Source organism: Toxotes jaculatrix, chromosome 7 (genome assembly GCF_017976425.1).
Source record: "Toxotes jaculatrix isolate fToxJac2 chromosome 7, fToxJac2.pri, whole genome shotgun sequence".
NCBI classification, from domain to species: domain Eukaryota; kingdom Metazoa; phylum Chordata; class Actinopteri; family Toxotidae; genus Toxotes; species Toxotes jaculatrix.
The window spans coordinates 25899176-25924010 of record NC_054400.1 but is presented as its reverse complement, the minus strand read 5'-3'; the positions used below and the strand labels follow the sequence as shown (position 1 = coordinate 25924010).

General features: G+C 40.7%; 1 protein-coding gene across 4 annotated transcripts; it reads left to right on the top strand.

Annotated features, from left to right (window-relative positions):
• The first annotated feature begins 94 nt into the window (after positions 1 to 94).
• Positions 95 to 23933, top strand: zgc:162952 (PKc_LIMK_like_unk domain-containing protein). Of its 4 annotated transcripts, none has more exons than XM_041043326.1 (10): positions 95 to 299; positions 2554 to 2626; positions 15651 to 15713; positions 16410 to 16531; positions 18576 to 18624; positions 19062 to 19211; positions 21815 to 21988; positions 22228 to 22311; positions 23335 to 23421; positions 23658 to 23933. In XM_041043326.1, exons 3-10 carry the CDS (start codon positions 15672 to 15674, stop codon positions 23760 to 23762), a joined length of 813 nt encoding a protein of 270 aa, XP_040899260.1. In that variant the 5' UTR covers positions 95 to 299; positions 2554 to 2626; positions 15651 to 15671; the 3' UTR covers positions 23763 to 23933. The 4 variants fall into 4 exon arrangements, with proteins under 4 accessions (XP_040899260.1, XP_040899256.1, XP_040899259.1 ...); XM_041043322.1 differs by having other exon boundaries at positions 15651 to 15844; XM_041043325.1 differs by lacking the exon at positions 2554 to 2626.
• The last annotated feature ends 902 nt before the right edge of the window (positions 23934 to 24835 follow it).

Below are 24835 nucleotides of genomic sequence, written 5' to 3'. Positions count from 1 at the left end.
ACCCCTCTGGTGGGCGGAGTTACATCCACCGACGTGCTGGTGAAGCTGGTTCCTAAGACAACCCATAAAACATGCATTTGCAGTTTGCGGGGCTTGTTTCACAGTCACATCCACAGCGAAGAGAGCTGCAGGAAACTGAGGAGGTGAAAGCGTTAGGTCTGAGGGCACAGGCGCTAAAACAAGCGGGACTTCCTGCACAAACACAGCCAACTACAGCGGATATATGATGCGTTATACTTCATCAAGAATTTAAACCTGAGCTGTCTCTTTACCCACAGCGGCGCCGGGACTGAATCTATGTAAGTAGACCACCGCTGCTCTTTGTTATCCTCTGTTTGTAGAAAGTTTACAACTCTATCCTGCAAAACCAAACAACCATAAAGACCTTATAGACCATTATAGACAGGTGTTGTGTTCACATCTCATGTCTGCTTAGAGATGTTATAACACAGAAGGTAAATGTTAATTGATTAATTGATTAAATATCCGAAACACAACAGAAATGTTACATCTCCAGATATAAAAAGGTTAGTAGAGTCAGTACCAGCTTACTGTTTACTATAATACAGACTACACAGATGTAATAGTGATGCCTTGCAGTGGTTCCCAGCCTGAGGACCAGGACCACCTCGGTAGGGATGGGTTCCAATAGCTGGTTCCATTTCAGATCCAGTTCCAAATTTGTTAAAATACCTGGGTTTGTTTTGCTGCAGCCAATGAATCACTTACTGAATCCTTTATTCACATTTTCTGTTTAGTTAATGTATTTTTCCTCTTTCTGTCTGACACTACAGGCATCAGCAAAGAAAAAAAAAAGACTGATGACCTACAGGTTGGTGACAAATTAAAGGAAAAACCAACACAAAGTGTGTTAGTAAGATGTTGGGTCACCACGTGCTGCCAGATTTTTTGTCCAAAATCCTTGTCCAAAATCTCCTGCAGGTGTTCAACTGATTTGAGATCTGAGGGTATTATCATCCTGTTTCTTCACTCAGTTTTCAAGTTTTTCCTTTAATTTGTCACCTGTCTGTGTATAAACCTAATAACTCAGTAATGCTGTTGTTAACAACAAACATGGCGGACCGCCTTAGATGTAATATTTGTGGGATATCTGATAACTCCAGAAGGACGAATGCTTGGCCTCAGCATACTGCTAGTGTTACACCGTATTCTGTGACCTGTCAGATTCTGTGACCTGCAGCACTGCAACAAGGAGTTTACCTTCAGTGCCATTAAGTAAATTCTAGGGATTTATTTAATTGATATGAACTTAATGATAAAGTGGAATCGATATTATTTTCACTGTGTTGTGTTTACTTAAGCTTCTCCAGCGTCTGCAGCTACAGCTCAGCTCCCCAGTGAGGAGCAAACACAGCAAAAGGAAAAATGAGTGAGAGCAGGGTTTGTGAACGTCCCACAGCAGTGATAAAATATGTGGTGAGAACCATGCGCTGCTTCAGCTCAGCAGAATGTCCGTGGTTTAGGTTTGTTTTGAATTTGTTTGGTAATGCACAACAACAACAACACAAATTAATGTAAGGGCCCTTTATTATATGACAATGGATCTTTATCTTGGGGCCCTGTCCTGTAAAGGACCCTTTGTCAAAATCTAGTTTTATAACTTTCAATATTTCATTTGACATTAAGCTTACATGATGGATATCTGTAAAGTTACAGTAATATTGTTCTGGTCACATCAGGGCAGCACAACAAGCTGTAAACACAACACTGACTTATTATCGCCTGCAGACACTGAGCAACACTACAGTTGATCTGGAGTCGTGTTTCTGGTGACCTGATGAGTGCACATCTAACACTCTTTTAACTTTTGTAACTCCTGAGAAAAATATCTGGCTCTCTGACTGTGCCTGTCTGCTGCTGGACAGGTTGTTTTTTTTTACAGCTCAGATTTATCTGAGCTTTGTTTTTTTTGTTTTATTTTCTGAAAACAGCTGCCTTCTCTGTCTATTCTTTTTTTTTTTTTCAGATTTTTCTCTAGTGTTTGCGTTTGTCTTTTGAACTACTGGATACTTTACATCTTCAGACCTCTGAAATCCCCCTGAAGAAACAATCTGAGAAGGAAAACTGACTCTTTGTTCGTACCTGTCATGAGGGTTGGGAACCACTGCCATAAAGTCTGTGAAGTGCAGTCTCTGTAGGGTTTATCTGTAGTGGTATTCACCAATCAGCCACAATATTTAAACCAATGAGGGGTTTGAATGTTGTGGCTGATCGGTTTATATATTTTAACTAGAGATGATCAGTTTGTGCTTCTGCATTGTTCTTTTTTAACATCAACATCATTTTATTGTAGAAACCTAATATAATATAATATAATACAATACAATACAATACAACAGGTAACAGCTATCTCACAGTCCTTATGCAAAGCATTATGACACCAGGAAATAAACTAATCAGCAGTAAACATTGTCTCATGTCTGTCAGTCAGCTTTCACGTCAGGTCTCAGTGTTGCTTGCTTAACAGTCCACATGTGTTGTCCTGTGTCTGTGTTTTTGCTTATTTGTTGCATGTATGTGGTTCCTCCTCAGTTTCTACACAGAGACCTCTGAGTGTGTTCCATCGTCCACAAGATGCATATGAATAGCTTATTAAATCAATGGAGTAAGTACTGACACATTCAAATACCTCTTCAGCTCTTCTTCAAAGTGTTTTCATTGTATTTCTGACAGTGAATCCATACAGTTCACGGATCATGGATGTGTTTACCAAGAGGAAGGGATTTCGGGTTGACTCACACAGAAGTAATCTGACACTCAACTGAGAAAGCACAACTTTGTCAGTTGACTTGATCTGTGTGTGCAGTGCTTCATGTCAGCGTCTCACATCCATCACAGCAGTTGTGTTCAGTCATCGTTTCATTTTGTCTTTCCCTGATACAAATGTCCTCTTGTTCAGAGAATCTATTCAACTGAAAGAAGATTTTTAACCAGTTGATAGATATGGAATCAGCCTTTAAGCCTTAGCTTAACAAGGCCGCTCACTCTACCTACCTATCTGGATAACAAGCATGTGCAGCCTTGTTAAGCTAACTAGGTAAAGGGAAATGTTTGTTTCTTTTTGTGGGCGGCATTTTGCCTTATTCAGAGAGTCAGTGCATTGAGTGACAGGAAGCGTGACAGAGAGGGGGATGACATGCAACAGGGGTCCTATTGCTGAGAGTTTAGACGTGGGTGTTGCATGCACCTTAAGCACTCAACCACCAGGTTAGCTCCACTGAAACTGGCAGCTCGAGAGGAAGGAGGCATGTGATTGGCTGAAAGCTGAGAGTGTGGTTATAACATCTCTGCCAATAAAAGTGACAGTATGAAATAAAATCAGCACTGAAAATGGGCATTCTGCACAATAAGATTTATAATATGAAACAGAACTCATTCCTATTTAGATAATAACACTATTAGAGTGTTATGGACTATAATATTTATTTTGCTATTATGTAAATATTTTATAACAACTCATGTATTTTTTATTGAATACTTTGAGACTTTTTTTCTCATATAGCAGTCTTCTTGAGCTCCAGGGCTTGTTCTCTCCCTGTTTGATTTATAAATACATTCAGAGCTGTGGTACAAAAGGCATCAGATTATGCTGATCCTAGACCAAAACAAACACCTGCGTCTGACAGTTTCCATTTGATATCAAGAACTGAAAGTAAACGGAGGACAGTTTCTAGTGACCTCTGGTTTGTATGTTTTTATTTATTATGTGAAACGATGTAGATCAGTGGTTGATTATACTTTCTAGCCTTTTAGCTGGGGTCAAATTAAGTAAATCCAAAGTTTATATAATAAGTAAGCAAGTAATGTCAAGCAGGTAGAGTATTTGAGTACGGTAACTGTAAAAAAAAGATTAACTATGTAGAAGCAATCACAAGTGAGTAGAAACTTCTGCAATTTGGCAGAGTATCAGGTTTCAAATGAATGATTTATCACTTATAATAGACTTTTATCTGTTGGTGGCTGTTTGCATTGCATTGTAATGAGCACTGGCTCTAGGTCTGATTTACCGATGTTTTACCTTCACACTGTCACTGTTACATGCCTGAGAAGCTTGGTTACTTAGCTACAAGGTTCATGTTTGCACAGGCTGTGTAGGTTGCAGCAGGCCTTCTAAAACAGTTTTTAGCACAAGCCATCTGTGTTGTCTGTCTCTGTCCCTCACTGAGGACCATGGGATATTAAGTCATTCAGAAAGGTGTGCTTGGAGACAGAGTTTTGTATCTATAATATTAATTTGTAAGCTTGTATGTTTAGGTTTCTGCTTGTAAACTCTGTTTTGCAGGTTTGTGCATTCGTTGTCAGTCTTGCATTCTTACTTTCACACAGGTGTGTGTGTGCGCTCACAGACTTTTGACAGGTTTACAGTGTGGTCAGGTTTCATAAGCAGAGTTTTGTAAAAGAATCACAGAGTCTGTGAGAAGGAGAGGGCATTCAGCTTCAGACACAGCCAACGCAACTGGTTATGTAGCTCACTCAGTCGTGTGACAGTCGACGATTTTTGCCATTAACGTCCCTGTTTTACCAGTGTGTGTTCTGTGTCACCCCACTGTGCTGGGGCTGACTGATGAGTTTAATCCCACCTTCATCTACTCAGACCCAACCACAGGTTTATTCCACTAAATGAATCATTACAAAGTAATGGGCTCACTACTTTATTTAAAGTCTGCTGTGTAGTAAGTCCTCTGCTCATTTAGCACCAACATAATAACATGTTTAGGCCCACTCTATTAGTTGATGTATTAGAGTTAATGTGTGAGAGTAATTAATGTGTTTCCCTAGTTACTCTCTTAATTATTACTAACACCTTCTGTAACCTATAATGATTAAACAACTTCTTACCACTAGTCACAAAGGTCATTGTTTTTTAACCTGGTGAGTCAGAGTTTGAAGGAATACTGACAAAAGGCTTTTGTGACTGTAATCTAACATCTAACACACCTTTCCAAGGCCACACATCCAGATCACTTAGGCCATGTTGAATGAATAGCAACCTCGCTGCTTGTATGCATTAGTCAGCACCCGATCATACTTTTGTTACACTGAATTATTACACCAGATCCAAGGTGGGTCCACATTTACCCATTACCATTATTACATCAGAGCTTTCACACAAGAAAAGCACATAGAAAAGTTTGAGTTACGCAACTTTACATCTTGATAATAACCAGACAGTCTGTTCTTTCAGTGCACATTCCGATTTGTGCTACAGATAGCTGGATCCAAAATGGAGCCAAGTTGCTAAAGCATAGCGTAAAATCTGAGGGTGAAGGAAACAGCTAACTTGTCTCTGTCCAAATTACAAAACAAGACATCTGTAAATATCAGTAACTAACACACTGTGTAGGTTGTATGTGATTTGTTTAATCTGCACACAGACAGAAAAATAAAACAACAGTTTGTGGTTTTCAACAAAGTTACCGCTGGAACAAATTCTTGGAAACCTCTGGATGAAAGATTCCAGTAGCTGATATCTTACATTAATAATAAGACATGGCTACAGTTGCTACCTGTACCACCTGTAATTGGGTGTTGACTTTTCAATGCTTCAAACGCTGCATTCAGGGTGTCTTTGGTTGCATGTCTTGACAGACATTGAGGGTTGGCTCGAACACTGAATGAGCTCAATGTTGTGGTGGTGGGAGGCAGTAGAAAGGGACATACATAGTAGACATAGATAGATTGGAGATACATTGTGCTGTTTGCACAATTTGTGTGACCTCCAACACTGTGTCTCCAGCCCACTCGCCCATCTCTACAAGTGCCATGTTGTTCTCAAACAGGAATTTTCTTTGCCGAAAAAAATGCAGATTGAATTCTCTGCCAGTGTTTCCACAAGCAATCAGGGTGTCACTCTTCTGCAGTGTTTGTGTGGATGCCATGCACAGACTGGCCTGCATGCATTTGGAAAAATCCAGTGATTTAAGTTGTTTACAACCATAAACATTATTTAAAGTTCCTAATATAATGTGTAAAAATGCATGCTATCCATCCCCTCCCTGCAGCTCCCCTGCATGTTAACCATACAGTAAGTACTTGGTCTCTTGTGTCACATGCGTCTGTGAAGGGGCCCAGTGGATATATGGTTACAGTCAGGCAATAAGGGCCTTTAAATCATTGGCGTAGACCTGAACTGTAACAACTTGGTAACGTTTCATCCAGCACTGTCATCAGCTGAAAATTTTAATTTTAATTACACTGGTTTATGACCAAACACCTGCAGAGCTACTGCCATTCCCATCAAGCTCAGCTGTACCTTGTATTTAGGGTTAATTAGCAAATGCTAGCATGCTAATGCACATTAAACATCAGCATGTCAGCACTGTCACTGTGAACATGTTGTTGATGGGAGCATGTACCTGTGCACACCACCAAAGTATTGCCTCACAGAGCTGCTAGCATGGCCGTAGACTCTTGATAAACCTAAGACCTGCTAAAAGAACAGTTACCACAGCTGTTTCCAAATGGGCACAAGCACCAACATCAAGGCTTCATCTCAGCACAAATTCCAAATAATTAAAGTATTTCCTGATTTGCATACAAAAACCACCAATTTGATATAATTGTTTTCTATCTTTTTCCATTTTTTCTCCATTTTGTTACAATAATAATTGTAAAATTTGTGCTGAGAAGAAGGTGAAAATCTGCTCCCATGCACTCCCCAAATATTTAGACCACCTTCCTTTCATGAAAAAGGAAAAATAAATACTGTAACCCCCTTCCCTGTCTGACACTCAGCCTCCCTCTATCATCTAACAATTTTTGCCCTGTCCCTTAACACATCACCTCCAACACATCACCCAAGTTAATGTGTCCATAAATGTTTGCTTGGTGCTGGGACTGCAACAATAACCACATTACGTCTTCCCCATGGTATTAGGTGGTGTACCACAGGGCGGAGCACATTACAGCCATGACAGTAATAACAGCTTTCTGTTGTATCTGTGTTTCCATCCTCATGATGGTTATAACTTAGGTGTTGTGCAATCAAAACTGTAAACAACATTTACTATCTGTTCTCTAAATGATCCTGCTTGTCTGGTTTGATAATCCAGTGTAAATACAAATAAAATCAGACGGTGTGAGTGAGCTCGTGTGGCTCATGAGTTGACCACAGAAATACTTTCCAGGTTAGAAGAAACAAAACACTGTAACCTCAGCCTCAACATGGTAATGGAAGATAGTGAGTGAGGTCAGTGGAGCGGAAGAAACAGAAGAAGAAATGCAGAATGCATCGTTTCCTGAGTCACAAGAGATTGTTCCAAGAAAGGACGTTCAAGCCAGCAACTGTTCACAGCAGTTAAAACTCTTTGATGAGCTGGTTGAATCACTGAACATCAGTCAGTGACATTTATTTATACAGTAATGTCACAAACTGCTGGGTTACAAAGATTTGGAAGAAACTGATGTTGTCATTTCACGTTACATCTTTGCTCAGGCCAAATGTTGCTTCTGTTTAAAAATTCAGTGTAAACATCTGCACGTCAGTGTGTGACGCTGAACTGAAGATGTTCCCCGTTAACTGGATCTGTTAAGCTTCTGCTGCAGCATTTTAAGTAATTGAGTAATTGACAGCAGCAGGTCCAAGCACAGCCTCACTTACTACTGAATCAGCCTGTTTTCTTCCATATGAATTAATCCTGTTCCCTTCACTATAACCAAATTTGACACGTTGTGCACATCCAAACATACCTACAGATACACTGAAAGATTTCTAAGGTTCCAAACATTGGATAAATTATTAAGAACAGGAAATACACACATGCTTCAACCAGTTTTGTGTGTGTGTTTTTTTAAGCCATCTATGTCGAGAGAATACTGATTCTAAATGACTTTAGAAGCAGCAGCCTTTCTGACAGCATACACTTTAACCACATGCAGTAAGTCAGTCATGATTGCATTCCCTCCTTGCCCCTCTTTCACTCACACATGGACCACAGAGCCGTCTGTGGACAGCCCCTCCTGTCTGAGTCAAATCATGACCATGAGCTGGAGGAAGGATTGTTGTTGTCTCTCCCCCGTAGAGAAGAGGACGACTGAATTCTTGAATAGAATCAATCCAGAGTTTTCAAATGGTTGATATCATGAGCAAAACTGATGTATTCAAGTTAACTGATAGGTTAGTCGATGTTCTCAACACAACTCTGTCAATGTCAGAGACCTAACTTTTCAAATAAGTTATTAGCAAGCATGAAAGGAGCCTGGTAAATATAGCTATAAGTTAATGTTCGGTTGGGTCGTCGAGTTGTACACAGCTGCTAGTTGTTTGCTCCCTCAGTTCAGCTGCCATCTAATTCTGTGTGAAACACTGAAACTGGAGCTATCATGTCATCATTACTCTTCATTTCAAACTGTTTACAAGACCAAGTTAATATTGCGTAAGTTGGAAATGGATTCAAAGTGATTGATCTGCAGTCGTACCTCCCACTGATCCCCACTCATACTGCAGGACTGTGCCTCAGGCTCATAGCACAGAGCATGACGCTTGCTATTTTTAAAGCTGTCAACCAAATTAGTAATGCAGTATGATTTGTGGACAACATTAGCATGAAGGTCTAGCATACCAAATGGTTTCATCTACGTAATGTTGTGTGTCACTGATATGTAGCCTGTTGATGCTGTTGCACCACCTCCAGGCTCATGTCAGTGCACTGCAGAAAGACACGCTGATGACAGGCTAATGTAGGGACAGAAAGCTCAGATGTCCCCATCTGTACAGACATGCTCAGAAAGTAGTGCTGCTCTCACCGCTGCTGTCAGGGAAAACAATCACACTGTGCTGAAGTTGTAGGTGTGTTATACATTATATTAGCTGAAACTTTGATCACGGTGACAGTTACTGTGGGGAAATGTAGTCTTTACATCATCTGAGAAAGAGCTGTGCTTATAAAGCACCAACTGAACAGATCTGAAATAAGAAGGGAACACGGCTGAACGTGCTAGATGTTTCCCTCGAGTGTCGGTGGAGACCAAAAGAGAGCTAAAAGGAGACTGAATATTTAACTGACATTAATCAGATGGACAGAAATGTGACTTAATTGATAATATTGATCCATGTTTGTTGGAAATGCAAATATGCAATGGTTTGCTAACATGCTGGCTATAATAACTCCAGCATGTAATGATATGTCTGTATTGTGTTTACAGGTTGTTCTGCTGTCCTGAAGTGAAAAAATAAACAAAAACAAACAAACAAACAAAAATGCACCTTTAAAGACTTACCAACTAATACCAAGTTGAAAAATAATTTTGCATCAACATCATGTTTTACAGTGTTTTACCTGTGCTCACACACAGCGTCAGTGTGCCTGTAACCTGTCTGCAGTACACATTTACATCACTTCAGAAGAAGTTAAACACAGAGACTAGATTTCTAGCTGCTGTCCAGTCTACGCATACGCCTTGAAGCCACTGTAACTGAACATTGAATTTATTATTTCCATCAGCTGAGCAGTTTGTTTTTCTGGCTGTTTTACTGCATAAAAGTTTTGAATGGGTGAAAGAGCCAATTCTCTCACATGTTATGTTTACATATATAGTCTGTGTTCATTATGTGGTATTTAGTGTGCACTCTCTGTGCTTACAATGATGTGTTGACATGCGAGCATCTTTAATTAAAGCATGCATCCCAAGATCTGCAATTCCTTCGTTAGGGAGAATGATAAGTAAAAACTCATGACTCAAAAGTAAAGGGGAAATGAAACATGCACTGTATTCTTTGTTCCTTAATGTGTAAATACATAGTTAATGTTCTGCAACAGTGGTATAACTCATCCCTGCTGCATCCACCACCAACTGTAGTTGACGCCAGTGGGGAGCCACAGCTATTTGTGATGTAGCTCTGGCCGTCCCTTATTGATCTGATGTGAACCCATCCAGCTTGAAACACTGATCCCCTCCTGCCATCTCTGCCTTCAAAAACCTGCAGACGAAGGCAGAGCTGTGACGCTGTTGTGGCTGTGAGGCGAGCATCACCTCGCTTTGGAAAATCCAGCAATTAGCAGCTACTGAGGCTTGGCATGGGCCAGTTTAAGAGCTCAGCTTAAATGCATCAGGCTACAGCCAAAGGCATCATGAGTAGATGGCTGTTAAAGGTTGATTAATGGTCTACTGTGCAGCTCCCTACATACTTTATGCCTGAAGTCACTGGGGCACCGAGGCTGCTGTTATCCACCTTAACTCTGACTAGAATGTGAATTCAAGACTTAGTTGGCATTAATTATTTTCCAGTTTTGCTGTGGAGCGCAACTGGAAATGATCCATGTTTGTGTGTGTATTTTAATGGGTGTCAGGCAGTACAAGGCTCTCTGAGTGTCAATGAGTTCATCAACAACTATTGTGTGTAAAAAGTGTGAACTCATGAGTGAGTCACGGTCTTTACATCACCTGACGCAAATCCCCCTTTTTTTGGAAGGTAACAGGGTCCTTCATGACTGCTCAGAAGTCTTTGGTCTTAAGTGCATAAACACGCATGCAGACAGACTGTGAGCCAACATCACATCTCTGTATGATTTTTAGAAAATTCCTCAGGGAGAATCCTCGACTTAAGAGACAAATCTCGCTTTAGTGTGAACTGATTTTTATTGTGAAACATTCATGGGCAGCATTCCTTATCAGCTGAGAGGACGTCAGCACGGTGTTGGCCGGCCCTGATATTCCTGTTGACACTGTGTGTGGTTAGACGTAGGTCAGACTCACAGCGGGTTGTGATAAGTGCCCTTCGCTACAGACAGACATATTTCCCGCATGTTGCCTGTGTAACTTTCCAATCCTATGTGTGAAAAAACACAAAGATTGAGCTGGCGACGAATCACGTCTTGGAAGAACTGGAAGCACAACAGCCAAGAAAGGCAGACAAAATGGGAAACAGGGTGTGGAACACAGAAACGTAGAGTGAGAAAGGGAGGGAGACGCTGACTGCAGAGTGTCTGTTTTCAGCAGCAACAGTGATAACTTAAAAGAAATGGAATTGGTAGGAAGTATTTTAACTTGTTTAAAAAAAAACAGTAAAGCTGTTAAAATCATTAGTTTTACATTAACAGTAAATCGGAGTGACTGCACCCAAGCTCTATGGGAGTTTTAGTGTCTTTTAGCTCATTGTTTTGGTTTTATGTCCAGAAACTTTGCTGCTTAGGTTCAGCCTCTCAACCCTCGTCGTCATTGTTTCCAGATACAACAGGCAGCCATTTTCTGCTGAACAAACCAGAGCATTTAGCAGCTCAAGGGCCAAACATCTCTCTCAGGGGCCACTAACTAACTATTTAAGTGGTCAGAAAGATGACTCCATGCTTAACTGTTTGCTGTTTATGACATCATGTGTTGTTGTTGCACTACCTCCAGATAGCCAACAAAAGCTGTTTCCAAAATCACTGTTTGTTACTACATATTGCACTATATTTGCTGTCTGCCGATTTATTTGTGTATCCAAATCCTGAGTGTGGTATGTGTGCTGGGCATAGTGTTTTTAAAATATTCTCACAATGGAATGAGAACAGTACTTTCAGCTTCCTTAAATGCAGCTTTTTGCATTTTAGATGCAAAAAACGTAGTATTGACTATTTAATGTCTGTTATATAAGGAATAGTGAATGAATCAATAAAGGAGTGATTTCAAACACACCTCAAAACCAACAGTGTGCTTATCGGTCTCTTTACACTTTGCAGGGCACTTAGCTACATGTCCATTTGCTCCTTCTGAAGTAGCAGAACTTTATTAACTCTATTAATATTGGTCACAACATAAACATTACTCAGACAGAAGTAGATAATGCATTTATCTGGGACTATCTTCAGCAGCTGATTAACGGTTGAATATTTGACCATTAGTGTTGAGATTGAGCAATATTTTTACATGTGGTTCGCTGTTTTGTTGACACATGCACAAGCTCAAGCATGACAAAGATAGCTAGCAATATCTGATCAGACAGAAGAACCCAGTGGTAAGTACAGCATGGACAGGCTTTTGACAGGGAGGAAAAAAGAAGATCCTCATCCTCATACATCAATCGAATCCAAACTTGTGTTTGGAAGTTTAACTTGCATTTTTTTATTTTGCATAACAGAAACTCAGGCAAACCATATGTTCACCATAGTTTCCCCAGTATTGTTTTAAAAAAAAAAAAATGCAGACAGTGTGGGGGCATGACTTTTTTTTTAGTTCCCATAGTGGAGTGTAAAGAGAAGTTTGGAAGCTATTGTTATTTTCTGCAGTGCAGAGAGAAAGGAAGGAGCGGTGAAGGATTCTGAGAGTAGACAGCAGGGAGACAGAGCGAGTGACAGCTAGATGATGGGGCTGCACTGTAAGCGTTTCTCTCTGACAGTGCTGGAGCTGAAAGTGCGGTGATTGTTTTTGTCTGGAGCCGAATGAACAAAAGCAGCTTGAATAGCCGGGGTTGATTCCCCTCGGCTTGATTGACAAAACCCTGGCAATTGTGTTTGCGTGTCAGCGTGTGCTTTCCACCAGCGTCATTGTGAAGGCGAGAGAGGCTGTTGTCATGGAAAAAACAAACTGACCTTCAGTGTTGTCACACCGGCCCTCTGTGGCTGAAATTAGGTCAGGACTACCCCCTCTATGAGAGACAGAGAGCAGGCATCACTGTGGTAACTGAAGTTTTCTTTGACACTACACTTTAAGTCCAGCTACACCTCAAACAAGTAAATAACATCAGTTTGAGCAGCATCTGTCTCTCCACTGCATCTCTCACCATGAAAAGATTTTCAACTGATGATGCCAGATTACAGTTCATTGTGTGTTTGACATTTCCAGTTTTTCAGTCTGACAGATAGATGTTTATTAATTACTGAATAATTTTGATAGAAGAGTGCTTGCCTGGTATCCTGCAGAGTTTTAGTGACCCTTTGTTGAATATGTGTTTTATTGAATACAGGCCTATTGACAAGGAGGGGGGCTCAGAAAGGGACTCAAAAGCACAACTCCAGTACACAGGAGTAGGCAAAAGCTGGTATTTAACCCAAACAAGGTCAGCACACAGAAAGGCAGTCCAGAATCAGGCAGAGTTATCAAAGTTGTAAGGGAAAAACCACAAGGGGCAACAGGAGGAATAAATGCTGGAATGCTTGACTAAACAGACAAAGACAATCTGGCAGAGAACAAAGGGGAGGCCAAGACTTAAATACACTAGGAGGCGGGGAAACAATTAGACACAGGTGCAACATATTAGGGGCAGGACAGGTAATCACAAAGGCGGGCAACAAAGGAGGACAGGAAGTGAATCTACAAAAGAGACAAGGGGGTTAGTGATTTCAAAGTAAAACAGGAAACCAACTGAACTGGTATCAAGGAACAAACAGACAAACAGGACCTGACTCAAGAGCTAGACTTGCATGCATTGGATGCTGTTTCACTGAGGGTGTTTAAAGTCATAGTTCATCGCTCATACTTGTATTTGCTTTCTTGGGGAGAGTTAGATCAAATGACTCATACACCTCATATCTGTGCATTAACTGTGGAGCTATAGCCAGTTAGCAATCAGCTTATCTTGGCGTAAAGACTGGAAGCAGGTGTGATGTTGCCTGACAACCAGTGGAGACTCCAGGAACTTCCCCACCTGGCAGTGGTTTAGAAATAGTCCCAGCACATAAGTCAAACTGATGTTTTTTACATTTTGGTTTTGTTTAAAAATGAAACAATGAGGATACAATTTGTTGTCTGTGTCTGAACAAGACATTATCAGCTGTTGACAGTTTTATTTCAGATTTTTTTTTGTGCTTTTTTACTACACTTCAGCTTCCTGTAGACATTTAAGTTCTGTGGTTTCCTATAAAGCTGGATGCACTGTAGATGTGCAATAAAGAACTCAAAAATTGCTGGTGGTGAATTATCATGCTGGAAGATGGTGAACTGTGGCCATGAAGGGATGAACATGGTCAGCAACAGTACTCAGACTGTGACATTCAGACCATGACTGATTGGTATTAAGGCCCAAAGTGAGCCAAGAAAACATTCCCCACTCCATCACACCACCACCACCACCACCACCACCACCAGCAGCCTGGACTGTTGACACAAGGCAGGTTGGGTCCATGGATTCATGCTGTTGACTCCAAATTCTGACTCTACTATCTGCAGCCTCAGCAGAAATCCAGATCCATCAGACCTGGCTATGTTTTACCAGTCTTCATGTGTCCAGTTTTTGTGAGCCTGTGTCCACTGCGGCCTCAGGTCTCTGTTCTTGGCTGACTGGATTTGAACCTGATGCTGTCTCTACTGTTGTAGTTCATCCACTTCAAGGTTGGATGTGTTGTTCATCCTGAGAAGCTTTTCTGCTCAGCACAATTGTAAAGAATGGTTATCTGAGTTAGCGTAGCCTTTCTGTCATTAACTGGGATCATGTGTTTGCTAATATAATATGCTGTAAATGCAAATTTACCATCATTGACCACTCTGGACGGTGTCTGTGTTCAGTGACGGACCCTGTTACCCATCGGTCCTCTTTCTATTTTAAGCCTCACATTATTCACTGCCTTTGTTTCACTCAGTAAAGTGGAGGCTCTTTCCCTCATCTGTGCAGCTAAAAGGTGGGAGAGTGAAATTAGACCTTTTGTGAGCTTCTCTTTCATCCACGGTTGCTTTCATACTGTTACATGCATAAATTGCCCTTTTGGTTGTCATACAGTCTTTTGTGTTGATCAGTTTAGCAGCAGTGTGCAATTAAACAATTTCAAATATTGCTAGGATGATAATGTATATACCCTTTTGTACAGTAGATATACATAACTATAGTTGCAGATATAGAATATAAATATGAATCTAATGGTGCAAGTTGGTGCTGGTCAGTGCCTTTAATTGTTTCAGTAAGATTACGAGCTGCAGGAGCTTAAACTGCAGTGAATAAACGTCAATCACATTAATACATGATGTTCTGGTCCAGTTAGCCCTTTATCAGATTAAATTCAGAATATTTTTCACCATCAATTTAAAAGGTTGACAGAATGACAGAAAAAAAATAGTTTCTCACTTATAATGCACCTGGTGAGGCTGTCGCTTTTTAAAAAGTTTGAACAAATTCAGACCAAAGACAGAGTTATACGAGAAAGTGGTTTGTATTTGAACAGTGTTAATACTCTATCTGAACACGCTTGCTTGTCTGTTTTTCATTGCAAGGTTGTGTAGATAGCAGATTGTGCATGTGCTTGGCCTCATGTTTTGACAATGACTGCTGCACCTTCCGGCTAACCACTGCTGCAACTGTCTTTCAGCTTGTGTTCAGTGGCCTACTGATGCTCTTGTATCCTCTCCATCTTTATGAAGACTCATAATCAGGTTTCTTACTTGTTCAGGCAGTTCCTCACCATGTGGAGCCATGTTACATGTGGTGTTTTAAAACCTTGTTCATGCAGTTAATTTTAATTGAAATCACAGCCTGTATAGGGCCTGTATTTTCAATGTAGTCAGTCTAACCTATTTGTTTTTAGTTATACATAAGATCAAATGCTCCACACTTCGACTTAAAATAATGTAATTATTGTAAGATAACACTAAACATTTTATTGATATTGCACAGGAGTGTCCTCAGTTTTGTTGTATACTGTACGTATATACACACACATATACATAAGGTGCCATACTAAGAGTATTATTTATGTTGTTATTATGTGTCCCTGCTTTCTCAGTGGACATCTCCAGGATGTGTGATGTGGATGTGTCCTCAGAGCCCACCAGTCCCACCCTGTATGGTGAGTCTTCAGACAAGTACTACCATGTGGACCGCTGGCAGAAGCTCCGTACTGCCGTCCGCAAACTGGAGTTCTGGGAAAACTTTACCGCTGAGCTAATCGGAAGCGGATTTTTCTCCAAAGTCTATAAGGTATTCCTTCTGTCCTCCCCCCTATTTTTCCTTGTTGCCGGCCTACGTGTGAGCCTGCTGTCAAAGCTCGCTTTGTTCCCAGCACTAATTGGGACATTCTTGCCATTCCGTGATTGGCCCACCAGCATTGGAGACCATGGGGGCGCAATGCTCATCCCCAGCTGAGACCTTACATAACTCCTAATGTGAAACCAGTGCTGGAGCAGAGCTACAGGAAGAGCCGATTTTCATACATTTAGGCTTTGTCCGTGATGAAATGAGCTAGAAAGAGGCCACAGGATGGATGAGTGACTGGGGAAGTCAGAGCTTTGATGTGTTGGATTGAGGGAGATTGCGAAAGTGAGGTTCTGCTCTCTGATGTTGAACTATTACTAAAACGGAATCAGTATATGAAAACACAAATTGTTTTCCTACGTACACCTCAAGAATTTAGTTTAAAAACTGTTGACATACTGTCTCCACTGTATCTCTGCCAGCCTCCCTGTTACCACTGCTTCAGATTCCACAGTTGTTACTATGTCTGCGTCCACTGTCTCTGTTATTAATGGACAATGGTGTCCTCCAGGTGATGCACAGCACCAGTCGGAAGGTGATGGTGGTGAAGATCTACAAAAACGATGTGGACCAAGACAGCATTGTACGAGAGATCAGCCTGCTGCAGAAACTCTCCCACCCCAACATCGTCAGGTAACAGTCCGCTCATGTCCCACATCTTACTGAAGACCAAAAATTCTCCTACAGCAAAACAAACTGCCTGAGGATTTCCCTCACAACATGTTCACTCTCTCTGTTCTCTGTCTGTACAGGCTCCACTCCCTCCCACACATCACACTCTCACTGTCACTCTTTTTTTCCCCCTACATCTCAGCTTCACAGTCTGCAGTGTGGTAGCAGTATTTATGGCTGCCGCAGTTACAGAGCAATATAACAGCAATACCTTTTAAACCTGTTTATACTCACAGACTATACAAAATAATTATACTATGGTGCATACTATTATGTTAATAAAAAATGACATTAAAGCACTCAAATGTTAACAAGTTTGCCATTTGATTTTTATGCCATATAAAAATGAATAGAAACCATACGAGGGCAAATATATTAGGAATCATACAGGGGTCAGCAGAGACATTATTTATGGATTTTTTTTGGGAGGGCAGCAGAACAAGTTGAAAACACAACATTCTGGTCACCTTATATAAAGTGAATGTATGAAGTGAATGTATTACCAAACAGTTGCTTAGTTACACATCCAACAGACAAAGAGTAACATTATCATTCATGTGGAGCTGATGAATGTAAGTCCAGTAGTATTAGCTCTGTTTCAGACTCCACCAGCTCCTGAAGGAAATATCTTTACGTGCTAAATACTCTATAATGTTCACTAGCTAGTTGCCAACTTGTCTGCCTGATGTTTGTTGCTGGTTAGGTACTGTGGACATATCAGAAGTGGATGAAATCCATGTGGATGAGAACAGTGAAACTGAATCAAAACAGTTCAGAGGGTTGTAAAGCCAAAACAACAAGCTGAAAAACCACAAAAAGCTCTGTAGAACTGAAGGGAACAGCAGAGTTGGTATGATAACTCTCTGTTCATTCACCAACTGATAGAAATTGGTACCAAAATCTCAAATAGCAAAAAACAAAACAAAACGTAGAAGTGGAATGTTAGTAACTGTATTTATCTGGGGGCCTGTAACATCCCTGAAGCTCAACCTTGCTGCAGCTGCAGTCAACACAAATGAAATGAGACCTTGGTGCTATTTAACACAGGCCCTGTCAGTTACATAAGGTGTGAACTCAGGGAAACATTATGTTTGCCTAAGCAATCTTATTTTAGCTATGTAGCAAGGTCGTGGCAGTAAGTTTATCAGAGTGTAGCTTTTTGTATCTGCTCACGTCATACTGTTAGTACCTGGTATACACCAACTAAAACCAAACAGTGTGTGTAAATGATGTTTGTTGAAGCCATTGTTCTCAAGATGCAGAACTATTACTCTTCTTTGTTCTTTAGCTTTGATAATAAACTGTGATCAGGTGTAACAGTCCTCTCTGAATGATATGAATACATTGGCTAAATATGTTTTATCTATGTGCTGAATCATGGTTTAATCTGCTTACAATGACTACAGTTCCCAAATGCCCAAATGCCTGCTGTGTCATGTTTTGGTGAAATCACAGGCAAATTTTAACAACTTGGTTTTATATTGTAGTATGTAAAACCACATTATCCTAAAGGATGAGTGTTGTGTTATTCTATACTTTTACTCCTTATAGTAAACAAATCCCACAAAAAGACCAAAACCAACAGTGACTGTCCTACTTACAAGTGTTGTGTTTGTATCCAAAGTCTGATACATCTTATTCCTATGTGCCACAGAGCTCCAGTGTTATAACACATCAGTGAACCCCACTGTTGCACCAGGTGACATGTTCATTTGTAACCATGAACAAATATGTTTTAAAATATGGTGACTGCTAGCTCAAGTTTATCACTTAAACAAGAGGCCTCTTATTTTTAAAAATGTTTTGTGAGGGGATCACTGTCATGATTAATGTGATTTCGTAAGCAAAATGAAAATAAACTGTTCACATAAGCAATTTAAATAACACAAAATAAAATAAAAAATATACTACATCAACAGATTTTTTTGGGGAAAATCAGCTGTAATAATAAAGTTGATGAAAAAGAATAAAAAAAAACAACAACTTGTATTTCCTCTTATTCCAGATATCTGGGAATCTGTGTCAAAGAAGACAAACTCTATCCGATCCTAGAGGTGAGTCTTACTGTTTTCTTGTTTTTCTTGAGTCATTGTTCACAGGCTGCCTTTGTTCTGAGTGTGGTAAAACACAACAGATCACACTGATGTGAGCTGATAATGACAATTATCACATGACAATGCAATGGTGAGTTAGTATAACTACACCTGGGCCCAGCAGTGATCCCAAATCTTAGGTCTTATAAAGGTGGGGATCGTCATTACTTCAGAGTAATGAGACTAAATAAGAGAAGAAATTACACATAATCTGATATTTTTATATTGTCACTTGCATCAACTTCATAATAATATATAAAACTTAAATGCTTTATTACTATTCTGCGATTAAAATAGAAATTTCCATTTATTTATTTTTTTTACCCCAGTCTCTTTTTATTTTGATGAGTCTTTTATTTTGACACTGCGTCTGACCCGGTGTTTGTTGCCTGGTTCAGTATGTAAATGGCGGCTGTCTGGAGGAGCTTCTGGCCAGGAAAGATGTTCCCCTGTGCTGGAGAGAGAAGGTGGACCTGGCCTGTGACATAAGCCGGGGAATGATCTACCTGCACTACAAGAACATTTACCACAGAGACCTCAACTCAAAGGTAAGACCCTTAGTCTCTGTCTCACCCCGGCCTGTGTCAGTCCAGTGTCCTCACAGGAGTCATTAAAGTTTCATCTCAGATCTCATCATCTGCCACCACCGAGAACTCACAGGGGGGTGCACAGGGGTTGATATTGGTCCGTCACAGCTAAGCAACTAAAATATAATACCACTGAGACAGACATTCCAGTGCCTTGTGTGTACCATCAGAGCCTCTGCTTCGTGGGATTTGTAATGATTTAATATTGAACCTGTACGGATATGAAACCTAAAACATCCAACATGTGCAGTGCAAAGAAGTTTTGGATGCTGAAGGTTTTTATTTTTCCAGCTTTTTAGCTTTCCTCTTTTGGCGTGCTTGTTTAAATTTTTACTAGTAACTTATTTTGGCTGCATCCTCTTTAAACATGAGAGTAGAGAGACTTCTGATCAGTCGGCAGCCACGCCTGACGTCATCCACTCTGTTGCTTCAACTGGACAAGACTCTGCCCACTGTCACTCAGTGTGTGGACTGGAGACGGGACCCTGAACCTGCTGTATGCTAATGTTAAAGAGGCCTGGAGATCATCTCCTGTCCTAAACATGAATATAAATTAATATAAATCTAATATGGCTACTATATGAATAAAATTAATTATAGTTGCCTATGGCATAATTGGCTTGTTGCTCTCCTGGTCCCTCACTGATCTCATTTGGTTTGGCACATAGAGGCAGCTATCAGCCCTCAGGCTGAGCAAAGATTACTTGTTACAAACAGCATTTAGCAACAAAGCATCACAGTAATATCTTTACAGATCACACTTACAGAACAATAACTCCTCCAACACCTGCTCTGATACGGCCTACAGGAGCATCTGCTGAATTGACGCCTCTGTGGCAGCAAGTGATATGCCACAGATACACTTTTAAAATCTCTGTTGAAAGTTTAATAACTAATACATCAAAATAATCAATTTTGACTGTCAGTTGGAAACAGGAAGCAAACAGCAGTGTCCTGTGTATTTTTGTCGACCTGTCCATCCACAGCCTGACCCCGTCCCTGTGCAGGCATTGTCACTATAACAGCGCCACCTGACTTCCTCCTTTGCTTCCATCATAATTACCACAGCTACTAGAGTCTAATGTTGTTTTGGGCCATTTAATGAAAAGACTGATGCTGTGTGAGTCAACGTCTGACACTCAACAGTAAAACAATGTAACTATGCACAAATGACAAACATACAAAGTCATAGAGAGCTGACGTGAAAGCAGAACTCCATTGAAACCCTGAAAGGCAAATGAAAATAATAGAAATGTTATTATTTTGATTAAAATGTCTACGTTGATGCTGGAAGGACACCAATCTCGAGTTCCATGAATGAAAAAGCAAAAAGGGCCTGTTCGTCTGTGGCTAAAGTTGTTATCATGACAATGCAAACACCCACAAACATCAACAGAATAATGATTTGTACTTTGGTTGCTTTTAAAGGTCAGCCTAAAAAGTTGCACTTTAAAGAAAGCTTACTGGGACTCGTCCTCTGCACCCAGTGGCTGAACATGTGAAACTTCTGACGCCAGCGTTTCAGGACGTCCAAAAGGCAAATTACGTTCCAACGCCCCCCTGAACTGATGCAGTCATTGTGAATATGCCTCAGTAACTCTGAAAGTTAACTTGACTCAGAGCTGAAGCTATGGAAAATTGAGGCCCCTTTTAATTAGTGCTTACAAGCTGTCTTTTTTTCTCTTTGTATCTACAAGAGCTTTCCATTTTTGTTCCCCAAACCGTTGCTTTCCTTGGCAGAGAGGTGAAGGGGCCCGGGCTAAATTTAGAGGTGAAGTCTGGGACCGGAGTTTTTCCCAGGAGAGTCTCATAATGACAGGCTACTGGATGGAAAAGGCTTCTGGTGCAATGGGTGCCAGATGCCTAGTGATTGAACTTCCACACACACACACACACACACACACACACACACACATTCTCTCTCTCTATACATCTTATACTCTTTCTATAGATTTCTACACATGCATGCATCAACATCACACACGTTAGACACTAGACGCTCATACACACACACTTCAGGCCACCCACTGTTGTTATGCAACTACAGCTCTCTCCCACTGTCTGCCTCTCATCACACCTCCAGCTCTCAGCCTGTAAACTCAGTGAACCGAGAATTGTCTTTCTGCACAGAAATGATTAACTTTTTCATTAAATATCAGACGTCAGCCAGAAAGTCAGGGCGATGGAGGTGACTGGTACCACACACAGGCAGCCACACTGTGAACTGACTCTCTTCACATGTGGTGTGAGTGAATTATTTAGTGTGTTGGGAAGGTGCTGACAGCAGAGCCCATTGATAAGTGGAAAGACTGAAGAGAGACTGTTTGTCTGGTAGCTGGGTGTTCACTTTGTTCCAGGAAACACATGTACACTCAATGGAAGCACATTCAAGGATCAAGACTTCTTTTAAATGAAAGACGTGGTCAAAAGGAACTGTCGACGCCTCCTGTTTTTTCAGATATCAACCTTACACTGCCATCTGCTGACATAGTATTAAATTGCAGCGCATTAACCTGTGCTACATTTCTGTTTTTTTCTTGTATCTCCTGTTTGTGTTTCTTCAGAACTGTCTGATCCGGGTGACGTCTCGGGGACGGGAGGCCCTGGTGACAGACTTCGGCCTGGCCAGGGAGGTGGTGGAACTACCAGTGAAAGATCCCGGTAGGAAGCTCTCACTGGTGGGCTCAGCGTTTTGGATGGCCCCTGAGATGCTCCGGGGGGAGCCATACGACCGCAAGGTAGTGGATAAACTACTGTTTCTCTACACATGAGAACAATTATAAATTTACTGTCAAAGAGAGTTTACTGAGACAAAGATAAACAGCAAATTCTAGAAGCTGGACCATGGTAAAGTTTGGTGTTTGTGCTTCAAAAAATAATTAATCAGTTATCAAAATAACAACCAAAAACAACCAATATGTTTGGAGTTTTTTTCAGTATCAATCTGAATGATTGCATCCTGTTTTACTTGTTCCAGGTGGATGTTTTCTCCTTTGGCATTGTGCTTTGTGAAATCCTGGCCAGGATTCCTGCTGATCCAGAGATCCTACCCAGAACACAGGTAGAGCTCAATGAAAAGCACTATCACAGCAGAAATCACATCAGGCTGCTTCTAAAGGGAGAGCAACCACACGCACACAGTCTGGAAAAAGATCTCATATCACTGCTTGGCAATATATTTTGCCTGACGTTAACCCTGATTAAGGTCTGTGTCATAGAAATGTTGTTTTGTAATTAAGAAAAGGATCTTCTGACCCTTCTTAGAACATTTTCTTTCACCACCAAAAAAATCTTCAAATTGTTTGCTCCAGGTTAAAAACTTAACAAATACTCATTTTTTCTTTTTTTTAATATATATATATATATATCTCATGACCATTTGTCACAAATGGAACTTGTTCATGAGTCAGTTGATCTAAGTACAGAACTTCACTCACATGATAACGAGTGGATGATGTTACAGTCTCCAGTGTTATGGCTGAATGTTCCAGGAAGCAGTAGCAAATTAACCTGAAGTTATGAATGTTTATCACAGACCAAAGTTGATTTAAGTATCTGTAGATTGATAAACTCATTTCAGTAGTAGATGATATTGCCCCTGATCAGGGATCAGTGTGCTCGTTGCCTTAAAGGATTTATTTGCTGCCAGTGAGATGAGAGGATTGTTTCCACTCTCAGTCTTCTCATCTAACTGAATAAGCCTGTTTCCCAAAATGTCTGTTTCTTTAAAACAGACTTTATTCAGAAATAATAATGGAAATAGAAAGAAGAACATGTATAAATATTAAATGGCAGCACTGTCAGGCCTTAGCAGTGTTTAACATTAAGCACTGATCTGCTTATGAGTCAAACGGCACCTTATGTATCATTTATGAACCAACACAAATGAGTGTTCCTCTTTGAAACAGCATGTGAATAGCAGCATATGTTATGTTAATACGTGTTGTTACCAACTTAACCAAGCTGTGAAAGGGACACAAATGTTCATTGTTCCACTTGGAGCACACACATGCACACAGCGCCTGGTAAAGTGTGTGCTGTAGCGTGCCTAGCTGCTCTGACTGTTGATGTTAATGTGTTTCAGGACTACGGGCTGGATGTGAAATCGTTCAGGGAGCTGGTGACCGACTGTCCTCAGCGTCTCCTGGAGTTAGCAGCCAGCTGCTGTATGGTAGGTAGATAGAAGAGGATACAGGGAAACACAGTAACACAAAAACAAGATCACAGCATTGCCATGTTGCCATGTTGAACAAAAAAAGTGCCATGTGAATCAGAAGGTATAAGACCAGCATGTTTAACACGTGAGGACAAATGGAGAAAACTAACTGCTAGACATGAAGTAATTATGTATTAACCAGTGGAACTTTTGTAGCAGCTCTAAAGCCACTGTCTTTCCTTTAATCTAAGCTGGAGTCCTTCAGGCGACCAGCGTTCACAGAGTTGCTGGATGAGTTGGGAGAAGTCGCTGAGACCCTGGAGCTGCCACCAAAATCTGATCTGACCGCAAGCTGAGCTGTCCATCATCTGGAAACAGCACCTATTCAGCATCAGGACCACAGGGTCTGGGTCTATTCGTCTCTGTCTGGACAGGAAACTAGACTGTCTCTGAGCAAAACAAAAAAACAAAAAAACAACACACACCTGATCAGCGTGATCAGTGTTCAGCACTCTCGGGCTTCACTCTCACTCTTCTCTGAGATGGTGCGGATATACAGTGTTAGATGTGTTTTTGCTGAGCGGTGGAAACTATCCTGACTTCTCATGGACAATATGCTTTGACACATTCGTGTATATATAAATAGCAGTTAGACTCGTTAGGAGTGAATATACAGCTTTGTTCTGTTATGGTTTTTTTGCCACACCTCTTACTTGACTGAAAAGTTACCCCGCCTGCCTCCTCTGTTCCCCCTGTTCTTTGTAAGTGGTTTGTTTTGTAACCAACGAGACAGATGATCAGGTCTGTCGATGTATTTTCTGCCTCCTGTGTCTGCTTGTCCGTCCCTTGTGATTCTGCGAGCCTGGATTCTGGTTCAGTGCTTCGCCAACAGGAAATTGCATTTGTTGACAGAGCGAGAACGTTCTGCTCTCTGCTGGGACTTCAACAAAGAAATAACCGGACATCACTTCATACTAGATGGGACACAAAACTGTTTGAGAAAGCGGAGCAGCCATGGATACACACAACCAATGCAGGACTAAGGAAACAGGGGCTGAAGAGATTATAGGTTGTTTTGTGGATTCTGAATAGTTGAAGCATCTAACAAACCAATGTCAAACCCAAATATACTTTGTGTTCAGGTTCACAGCTCATATCCATGGTCATATTTAATCTAATGTTTAATATAGTAGGTATTGTATTAAACTGTTTGCAGCTTAATATGATACCTATTCTTTAGCTTTTGTTATTTCCATGAAAGTATATTTTTCTTGAATAATACTGAAAGCCTCCAACATATCCGCTTCATAGGGACAAAGAAAAACATTTTGAGACCTCTAGACTTTATTTAGCATAATGACGTTGCATTTTTTGAATTACAGCATGGATTTTCCCGAAAAGATCCGACACTTTCTCAACAATAATACGA